The following is a 10032-nucleotide window of genomic DNA, read 5'->3' as shown; positions in this document are numbered from 1 at the left end:
ATATAACTAATTAAGCAAAGTGATAAACACGTGATTTGATGCAAGTTTTTAATTCAACTTGTCAAAACTATGGTGGTTTATTAAATAGTATTGAACAAAAAGTTATACCATCAAATCCGCCCGATATTTAAATAAGTATCGAGAGTTTATTTTATTTTTGTCATAAAAATATGTTTGTAATTAATAGGAATTATTAAATTGATATAGAATTAAGTGAATAAAAATTTGTTAACGATTCGACGTAAATAATTTGATTTGTAAAATTTCTAAGTAGATAGGGTAGGGTGTACAATGTATATATTAATTGAAGCTAGAACAAAAAAAAAATTTTAAAAATGTCTGTTGTGTTGTAATAAATATTTATAAAAAATATTTCTTGTATGCAAAAAAATACTCTCGATACTTTTATAAAATGAATTACGATGGATTTGATAGATTACAATAAAATAGAACAAATAAAAAAAGAAAGCGATTGAAAAAAAAAATATTATGTCGGAATTTATTGGACAATATCTAATACGAGTTTATTAAGTAATTTTACCATTATTCATACGTAGCTCAATCGATAGTTATTAATTAAATTTAATTAAAAAAATATTTAAATAAGTAACAAAACAATGACGCAGGAATAGTTTTTAATAAACTACCGATTTATCAAAAGATTATAAGGAATTAATTAAAAGGAGTAAAGCGTGTGCCAAAATGCGCCCAAGTTGTGTTAGAAGACGTAATTTATAAGATAGTTCCTCTAGGAATTACGTTTAATTATAATTACATCTTCTGGGTAATAAAAAATAAGCCTATATAAAGTTATGTAAGCGGATGAGAGCTTTTATTATTAATTTTACTTTGCCTTCGATATTATTATAAATATAATTATGTTATTTTATTTTAAGTTCAATGGTATGTTATTATTATTTTTAATAATCAATACTATCAATTAATTAATCATTTTTTAGCCGCTAAACCTGTCGATATTCATTTTAGTGTTAGTTTATATTGTTTTGTACGAGATTTAGGTAAAAAATATTAACTCGTTGCCTTTGAATAACGATTATTGTAATTATGAGCAATAAGGAATTTAATTTTTATATTTTTAATAAATATTTTATTTATTTTATTTGATTATTAAAATTTTTTTAATAACCATTCGATTTTATACAATTTAACGTACCTATATCAATAAAAATACAAAAAAATTATTATTTTTTAACAAAATAACAAATTTTTTCGAAGCGACTTTTTAAAAAATATATATTTAATATAAAAATTAAAATTCTTATTGCCAATTGGCTATTTATCGATTCATTAACGACGAGTTTGTGATAGTAACTTTAATAATTAATTAATTAATTAGTTAATAAAAATTAATAATTGTTTAAATAAAAATGGTAATTAATAATAATGATAGTTATAATTTCTTCCCTCAGAATAATAATACAAAGTCGTATTATGAGATTAATAAATAATTTTTTATAGTTGTTGATTAAAATAAATAAAGAGGCTGATTATGTTTAGAAGTATCTAACTAATCCGGGTATTTAATATTATAAAGCAATTAATCAACAATTTTTAAATATTTTAATTATAATTAAATTATTATTATTTTTATTTTATTATTATTATTATTATTATTTATTAAGGTGTATATATACACATTAATATATATATATATATATATAATACTGAAGTTAGCAGGCAGCTATTAATTTTAAAAATTATTTTAATAAATTAATTACAATAAAAAAATCCTTTTAAAAATTTTCACTGATAATTTTTATGAATTTTCACAGGTGAAAATTTTTTTTTCTGGTAATATTAATTTATGTCATTAAAGTTTAGCCGACATTCTAAATTTTTTGATTTTTTTTTAATAATTAAATTAAAACAAAAAAAAAATTTTTTTGTAATAATTTTTTCAATAAAAAAAAATTCTAAAAATTTTTAAATGTCGGCTAATTTTATTTTCATAAAAATTTCTAATGTCAACAAATCTGTCAACTTCAGTGTTATAAATATATACAATATTAATCGAAAGTGTATTTCTGTAAGTTTATAAGACATTTTAAATAAAATAACTGGTATAAGTCCAATGTATTAACTTCCCGACGGGTAACAATATTAATAATAATAATAATAATAATAATAATAATATGTATTGATACTAATAATTAATAATAAATTGTAAACCTACACAAGCCTACTGCTCTCAAAATTTATATCAATAATTTCCCATAGAATTTTTTAATATCACCAGTACGCTAAAATTATTGCGCATTACCTTGCTGAAGTATATTTGTTAATTATCAGTAGTATATCTTATATATAAATCACTATAAATGACACTGAAGTTATTTGACAGCTGTCAATTTTTTAAATTCTTAAAACAAATAAATTACAATAATAAAAATTTTTTGACATTTTTTTAAATTATTAAATTAGAAGTAAAAAATATTTTTAAAAAATTTCACGTATTGTTTTTCAAGTTTTTTACAAATAAAAATTGTTTTTTTATTTTTTTGTAATGATTTTTTCAATAAGAAAAAATTCTAAAAATTCTGTCAACTTCAGTGTCATAAAAATAATAATAATAAATAAGCAACACTTAATAAATAAAAATAATAAATTATATTGAGTGCAATAATTAATTTAGCGGCTTAAAAAATTAATATGAATTTAAAAAATTAATAAATTTATCTAATTATTTAAAGTTATGTATTTATATCGTGTATTTTATTTGAAAATAAATTTATAATTAAATCTATTTTGTTTATTGAACTTATTTTTATTTATGATTTATGATTTATGACAATATTTCTTAAACTAACTACCAATTTTTAAGTATTAATTTATTTGCATGCTCAATATTTTTTTTTAAGTTCAATATAATTGAAAATGTCAGATTTAAAAGTCGCGCCAAAATTATAAAGCACTAACCTATACAAGATTAATTTTTAACACTTGAAAACAATACTGTGTTTATAACTATTATCAAATGTCATTAAAAAAACTGAAAGAATTATTATCAACCACATTTATCAGAATGTGGTTGAAACGTGGCACCGTAATCTAAGAATTATTAAAAAAAAAACTTTTATTTTAATTCCAATAAAATGGTAAGTTTAATTTTATAATCTGTCAAAATAATTGTATTAATAATAAAAAACTTCAGGTCTTGAGATATAATTTGTAATAAGGATCAGGTTTTAAAAAGACTATCAATAAATTCTGACAAAATTTCAGATATTTAGTTTGACAGACAAATAATAAAATCAATTGATGGTATTTTCACCTGATCCTTATTAAATAAATCTAATATTAAAAAAAAATATTTTTCAGAAAACAAAAAAAATAAACGAATAAATAAAATCAAAATGGAAACGGAAAACATTGAAATATACCAAAGCCTAAAAAAAAAATATTTAATAGTTTACTTGCTGGGTAATTTTGTCGACTGGATCCAAGGACCTTACCTCTATAAACTATATCTCCACTACAATTACACAACAACAGACATCTCAATTTTATACATCACGGGATTTCTCAGCAGCGCAATTTCCGGAGTTTTAATAGGATACCTGGCCGATAAATTCGGCCGTAAAAAATTATGTGTCTTCTATTTTATCAGCACAATAGTTGCCTGTGTTAGCACAAATTACTCAGACCTGATGATGCTCCACGTGGGCCGAATATTCGGAGGAATATCAGCGTCAATTTTATTCTCGAGCTTCGAATCTTGGTACATAAGCCGTCACTTATCAGCAGATCTTCCTCACGACTGGATGGGCTCGACTCTGGCTTCGTCAACATTTTACAACGGTCTGCTGGCGATTGCTGCCGGAATTTTAGCCTCAATATTAGCGGACACACTCGAGTACGGACCAGTGGCTCCATTTATGTTCGCAATTCCAGTGTGCGTCCTCAGTGGGGTCACCTGCATGACTACCTGGCGAGAAAACAGCCACAAGAAAGTCTACTCAAACTTACTGCAAGGTTTAAGTGTCATTTTCCGTAACGACGGCCTGTTAATTTATCTCGGGCTGATCCAAACGCTCTTCGAGACAATAATGTACACATTTATCTTCCTTTGGACGCCGATTTTGGACCCGATACAGCCGAGCAATGGCCTGATATTCAGTTTATTCATGCTCTGTATAGTTTTCGGCAGCGCGTTGCATTCCATTTTAGTTAATTATTACCAAATAAGCCGGCTGATGCTCCTTTGTACCAGCGTTGTTCTCGCGCTATTCAGTATTGCTGTCAGCACAATAGGTATTCACGTTCAACTGCAATTTGACGGAGAGCAAATAGGTACTTATGTATGTCTAGTATCATTTTTGATATTTGAAATATCAGTTGGAATTTATTATCCAGCTATTGGTTACTTACGCGGGATCATCGTGCCAGAAGTCCACCGGACCAGTGTCGCTAATTGGTTTCGGTTGCCGTCTAATTTGCTAATATGCGTGGTATTGCTTTACATAAGAATTGGAGTACCTGACAATCGGTTGATATTTGCACTCAGTGCGATGTGCCTGAGTATTGCTTCACTTTACTGTGTCGAATTTGTTAAAGCCTACAAGAGAGATTATTCCATTATTAATGAGGACAAGTGTGTTAATCATTCTAATCCAAAGGTACTAATCGCTTAAGAAAATTATTTTTAAATCTTAATCATTTTTTTTTTTTTTTTTTTTATGGAGAGTACTGTCCATAAAAAATAGTATTATTAAGTATTAAATATTTTAAGTATAGAAGACTGTTGGCTAGTAGTTTACATTCTAAGCTTTAATTTTTGTTAAAACTTCAAGTTATAAACAATAAAAATTATTTATTATATTTAATATACAATATTTTAATTATTCTATTAAATAATATTATAAAATAACTGATAGAAATCTCAATTATTGATGATACTGAAATTACCAGACTGAATATCGGAAAATTATTTTACTTTACTTCACTTTTGCTTTATTAATTGATTTTAATTTTTATAACACAAATTATTTATAAAAAATTTTTTTTCATTTCTAAGGTAAAAGCTTACAATTTTATTCTAATTAAAAAAATTAAATGTTATCAAAAAATCAATTTTCTTAAAATTTATAATTTAAAAATTGTATTTATTAATTTATTAGAATTGAATTTTTTTTTTTTTTTTTTTTAATTAAAATAAAATTGCAAGTGTCAATAACTGGATCTTTTACCTTAAATCTTGAATTTTTTTCATTGTCATTTAATTGTAAAAATTTTTAAGTGTCTATTAAATTCAGTATCATAATTATTATAAAAATTATCACTATAATTGAGATAAAAAAATTTTTAAGAATCTTATTTCTTATAGGGTAACAAAACTTGATCTTTTCTATGATTTTTGTCCATGTCAATTTGTTTGAGTCGCGCATAAATAGCAGATGCACCTAAAACGATAAAATTACTGAGCCACCAAAGCCATTGTCTGGATTCATTGTACCAGTAAGAAGCCAATACAGTCTGAGCACAAGCTTTTGCTGTCCCACTGATGTTGTGCGTCAATGGAGAGGTCACTTGAATTTGCAGGGTTGTAACATAACCAATGGCGAAACCACAGAGACCACCGACCAACATTTGGAGCCAGAAGTCCAGCTCGCCGAGTTTCTCATAGTTCAAGAGAGTATTGAACTCGTCGTTGTAAGCCATCAAGGGAATGAACAGAAAAATACTGTAGGCGTTATTGTAATAAGAGAGCAGCCAGATTTCTTGATTAACCAGCGGTAGTATTCGCTTCGTGTAAATTGAGTAGAGTGATAAACTCAAGGATCCTAGAACTCCGAAGAATGTTCCGATTATTGATAGGGATCCTGCGATATTTTCTTGGTCTACTCCTAACCAGAATCCTCCTACTATCGCTCCACAGCAAACTATACATCCAAATGATGTTTTTTGACCTTTTAATTTATAAAATTAATTATTAATATATTTATTGGAATTATATATAATAATTGACAGTGTTTTAAAATACTTACCGAGTAAAAAATAAGTGAATATTACATTGAATACGGTTGTAAGTGATCTTCCAATGTAATAAAATGCAACTCCAACATATTTGAGACACAAATTATTACTTGCAATCATTGAAGTAAATAGAATTGAAAGTGGAAGAATCTAAAATATCAATAAAATTAATTTTTTTTTTTTTTAATGAGTTTTTGATTAATTTTGCAAGTTTAAAGAATAAATAAACTACCTTTTTGATGTTATTAATTGTATAAGGATTGCCATCTGGAAATGATATAGCTGATGGGAATAATTTCGCTAACTTGCTAAGAATAAAACAAATTGTGACACTCGTAAGACATTGGAACCAAGTAACAAACATAGGAGCATCTAGACTCAAATATTTACTCGATAATAATGTTTTATTGACAAACACAGTTAATATTGAGACGACCCTAAAAAATAAAATACAAATTATTGTAGTTTAATTAAATAACTCACTACTTTTTTTTACTTCTCGAAAAATATTATGACATTCAAGTTAACTGTCACTTGACAATTTATTAATTTTCTTTAACAAATAAATTATAGCAATTTTTTAAAAATAATTTTTTTGTTGAAGAAAATTAAAAAATTGTCAAGTGACAGCTTACTTTAATTTAATGTCATAAAAATATGATGAGACTTACCAATAAATACAGACAACGGTAAAAATTTTTATGTATTTGCTCAGCAAAGTGTCGTTGGGCAGCATGATGATTTAAATTTATTATACACTATGTTTACAGTGAATTTATTAAATTAATTTTTTTTAGGACCACATCCTTCGGTCCTCAATTTTCTTGTGACATCATCAATCCTCTTGGAGTCTTTCGGAGCTTTGTAATTGGAGACGTGATCAACTCTTATCGTCCTGCCTAGAATCTTGACACCGTTTAAGTTGTCGACTGCTAAAACAGTGCTTCGCTGGTCCTCGTAGCACAAAAACCCGTAACCTTTCTGTTTCCCAGTGTCTTTATCTCTTACAAGATTTATGTTAACAGGCTCACCGTATTGAGAGAAAATAGTAATTACATCACCTTCTGTCAAATCGTAGGAGAGACCACCGAAAAATATCCAGGCACTGTCTTTATACTGGTCGTGCCAGGAGCTTGTAGACTCTCTTAGCAATTCCTGCTCGCCAAGTTTTTTTATGTTTTTGACATTTGTCAGAGGATTCATGGCATTTAATCTCCAATTTAATTTTTAACTTCAGCGTGATTTTATCTGAGAGTCTGGATAGATAAAAAAAATATCAGCAATGGTTTTTTTTTTTTTTTTTATTTGATTGCTGTAGATGATAAATGAAAATTAACTTAGCTAGTAATTGATAATTTTAAAAATTTTTATAAAAAATAAATTATAGCAAAAAAAATTGACATTTAGAAATTTTAAAAAACTACAAATGCAATTTTTTAAAAATAAATTTTTGGAGCAAATTTATTTATTAAAAAAAAATTAAAAAATTTTCAAGTGACAGCTGACTTTAATGTCATAGATAATAAATGTTTTATCAAAATAATAATAACTTACACGTGGCAAATGGACATAGGCAATAACACTGAAGTTAAATAGCAATTAAATTATTTAAAAAAAAAAAATTTAATTAAAAAGTTTCACATGTAAAAATTAATAAAATTTAAAAGTGAAAATTTTTAAAAGTATTTTTTTAGTGCAGTTAATTTGTTAAAAAAACTTTTAAAATTAACAGCTGACTGCTAACTTTAGTATTATCATAGGCAACAATAAATATTTCTTTACGTTTTGCTTAATAATAATCGGACAACTAAACCTAACCTTGATGTGTTATGATAGTCAAGAACGTTTTTAAATCAGCTCAGAAGAATTTACGACTTTGAGCGCCTCTAGCGCAGAAATTATAAAACAAAAATTAGCGCGAAAATTCAAATCAAAAAATAGTTCAACGAAAAAAAAAAATGGTAAAAAATTTAATTGCTTAGTTTAATGTATTTGATTAATTGTGAATCTAAAAAAAAAAAAAAAAAGTAAAATAGAGAAATATGTATAGTACATTGTTACATATAACACCCAGGTGTGTTTTTTAAAAATTTTTTTAGTATTTGCCTCCGTGGCGCAATGGCTAGCGCGTTCGGGTGTTAACCGAAAGGTTGGTGGTTCGAGCCCACCCGGGGGCGACCTTTTTTATCGACTCAATCAATAAAAGATAAATGTTATATAAACAATTTTGATTAATTGATAAGTAATTCTAAAATTTTTGCAAATCGATTGTCTCCGTGGCGCAATGGCAGCGCGTTCGGCTGTTAACCGAAAGGTTGGTGGTTCGAACCCACCCGGGGACGAGTCTTTTGCCAACTGTTCAAACAAATTGCAATAAACATTGATTAATCATTAACATTAATTGATTCACCTGTGATTAATTGTCTCCGTGGCGCAATGGCAGCGCGTTCGGCTGTTAACCGAAAGGTTGGTGGTTCGAACCCACCCGGGGACGAGTCTTTTGCCACCTGTTCAAAAAAATTGCAAAGAAATTGATTAATTATCAATATTAATTGATTAATCAGTAATTAATTGTCTCCGTGGCGCAATGGCAGCGCGTTCGGCTGTTAACCGAAAGGTTGGTGGTTCGAACCCACCCGGGGACGAATCTTTTGCCAGCTGTTTAAATAAGTTGTAAAAAAAACGATTAATCATGAATATTTATTAATCCACCTGTAATTAATCGTCTCCGTGGCGCAATGGCAGCGCGTTCGGCTGTTAACCGAAAGGTTGGTGGTTCGAACCCACCCGGGGACGAATCTTTTGCCATCTGTTCAAAAAAAATTACAAATAAATTAATTGATTGTTAATATTCATCGATTTACCTGTGATTAATTGTCTCCGTGGCGCAATGGCAGCGCGTTCGGCTGTTAACCGAAAGGTTGGTGGTTCGAACCCACCCGGGGACGAATCTTTTGCCATCTGTTCAAAAAAAATTACAAATAAATTAATTGATTGTTAATATTCATCGATTTACCTGTGATTAATTGTCTCCGTGGCGCAATGGCAGCGCGTTCGGCTGTTAACCGAAAGGTTGGTGGTTCGAACCCACCCGGGGACGAATCTTTTGCCATCTGTTCAAAAAAAATTACAAATAAATTAATTGATTGTTAATATTCATCGATTTACCTGTGATTAATTGTCTCCGTGGCGCAATGGCAGCGCGTTCGGCTGTTAACCGAAAGGTTGGTGGTTCGAACCCACCCGGGGACGAATCTTTTAGCAATTGCTCAAAAAAATACATTCTGTAAAATTCTTTCAGAAATTCAATACTAACTCATTCCAAGTTTTAACTTAGAATCCGACATCCAATTGTTTGGTGTTTGCTTTCACAGTCTGGTAGTTAACTGTTGGATCCAACGCGTAATCTTCAATGAAGGTCGATCTTGGTTATGATAATTAGTTTTTGGTTTTTTGCAGGGCTCCAATCAAATAGAATCTTAATTTTTTCTAAAAATATAAACCAGATAAACATTACTATGACGAATGATATGTTAAATGATAAATTGAAAAATCTAATTTCTTTCCCAATTTATCCATTTACTTCTTCATTATTCTTTAGTAATAGAAGAAATTGTTAAATATTAGATCAACGCTGAAATCTTAAATTGTCTTCACTTAAAATCACTTATAAGTCTGTTAACTTTAACCTCATTCTTTTTTAATGGTTCTAAAAATTTTCACTTGTAATTTTTATTAATTTTGACATGTGAAACTTTTTAATAATTTCAGTGTTATTACCTCTGATAAAAACTTTTTCTTTTAACAAGTAAGCTTTTGATATTTAATGAGATTTCACAAATAACCTGTAAAAAAATTTTGACACTTACAAACTCGAGAAAAGTAATTGCGTTTTAAGTGTGCGAAATTTTGACACATAATAGACATATCTATTTATTTATAAAGTAAAATTTAGGAAAAATAATTGACTTAATAACATTTCAATTAAAAAAATTTTTTAACAGTTAATTTAAATAATAATTTTCAATACAATTAAAT

At 27.7% G+C, this 10032-nt stretch overlaps 3 protein-coding genes and 8 non-coding genes across 13 annotated transcripts; 9 read left to right on the top strand and 2 right to left on the bottom strand.

The window, feature by feature from the left end:
• The first annotated feature begins 2832 nt into the window (after positions 1-2832).
• On the top strand, positions 2833-4839 carry LOC141524469 (molybdate-anion transporter-like). Its single transcript, XM_074238370.1, has 2 exons — positions 2833-3116; positions 3340-4839. The coding sequence occupies exon 2, from the start codon at positions 3375-3377 to the stop codon at positions 4650-4652; it is 1278 nt and encodes a 425-aa protein (XP_074094471.1). The 5' UTR covers positions 2833-3116; positions 3340-3374; the 3' UTR covers positions 4653-4839.
• A 110-nt stretch (positions 4840-4949) lies between these two features.
• On the bottom strand, positions 4950-6803 carry Nac (GDP-fucose transporter nac). Its single transcript, XM_074238373.1, has 4 exons — positions 6666-6803; positions 6227-6431; positions 6006-6144; positions 4950-5927 (listed from the first exon to the last, which is right to left on the bottom strand). The coding sequence occupies exons 1-4, from the start codon at positions 6728-6730 to the stop codon at positions 5332-5334; spliced, it is 1005 nt and encodes a 334-aa protein (XP_074094474.1). The 5' UTR covers positions 6731-6803; the 3' UTR covers positions 4950-5331.
• Positions 6778-9483, bottom strand: LOC141524476 (RNA-binding motif protein, X-linked 2). 3 transcript variants are annotated; one of them, XM_074238381.1, is made up of 3 exons: positions 8707-9483; positions 8405-8501; positions 6778-7250 (listed from the first exon to the last, which is right to left on the bottom strand). In XM_074238381.1, the coding sequence occupies exon 3, from the start codon at positions 7195-7197 to the stop codon at positions 6778-6780; it is 420 nt and encodes a 139-aa protein (XP_074094482.1). In that variant the 5' UTR covers positions 7198-7250; positions 8405-8501; positions 8707-9483. The 3 variants fall into 3 exon arrangements, with proteins under 3 accessions (XP_074094482.1, XP_074094481.1, XP_074094480.1); XM_074238380.1 differs by lacking the exons at positions 8405-8501; positions 8707-9483 and adding an exon at positions 7549-7956 and having other exon boundaries at positions 6778-7306; XM_074238379.1 differs by lacking the exons at positions 8405-8501; positions 8707-9483 and adding an exon at positions 7549-7944.
• On the top strand, positions 8099-8171 carry Trnan-guu (transfer RNA asparagine (anticodon GUU)). The gene has a single exon. It is a non-coding gene; the product is annotated as a tRNA-Asn (tRNA).
• Trnan-guu (transfer RNA asparagine (anticodon GUU)) lies at positions 8265-8336 on the top strand. The gene has a single exon. It is a non-coding gene; the product is annotated as a tRNA-Asn (tRNA).
• Positions 8417-8488, top strand: Trnan-guu (transfer RNA asparagine (anticodon GUU)). Its single transcript has one exon. It is a non-coding gene; the product is annotated as a tRNA-Asn (tRNA).
• Trnan-guu (transfer RNA asparagine (anticodon GUU)) lies at positions 8568-8639 on the top strand. Its single transcript has one exon. It is a non-coding gene; the product is annotated as a tRNA-Asn (tRNA).
• On the top strand, positions 8719-8790 carry Trnan-guu (transfer RNA asparagine (anticodon GUU)). The gene has a single exon. It is a non-coding gene; the product is annotated as a tRNA-Asn (tRNA).
• On the top strand, positions 8871-8942 carry Trnan-guu (transfer RNA asparagine (anticodon GUU)). The gene has a single exon. It is a non-coding gene; the product is annotated as a tRNA-Asn (tRNA).
• Positions 9023-9094, top strand: Trnan-guu (transfer RNA asparagine (anticodon GUU)). The gene has a single exon. It is a non-coding gene; the product is annotated as a tRNA-Asn (tRNA).
• Trnan-guu (transfer RNA asparagine (anticodon GUU)) lies at positions 9175-9246 on the top strand. Its single transcript has one exon. It is a non-coding gene; the product is annotated as a tRNA-Asn (tRNA).
• Positions 9484-10032: the final 549 nt, after the last annotated feature.

The sequence above is a fragment of the Cotesia typhae genome, unplaced genomic scaffold, assembly GCF_013202065.1.
Source record: "Cotesia typhae breed Kobodo isofemale line unplaced genomic scaffold, CoteBio_Ctyphae contig_22, whole genome shotgun sequence".
Lineage (NCBI taxonomy): Eukaryota > Metazoa > Arthropoda > Insecta > Hymenoptera > Braconidae > Cotesia > Cotesia typhae.
Note: the sequence above shows the minus strand (reverse complement) of the source record. Positions and strands in the feature narration are given on the sequence as shown.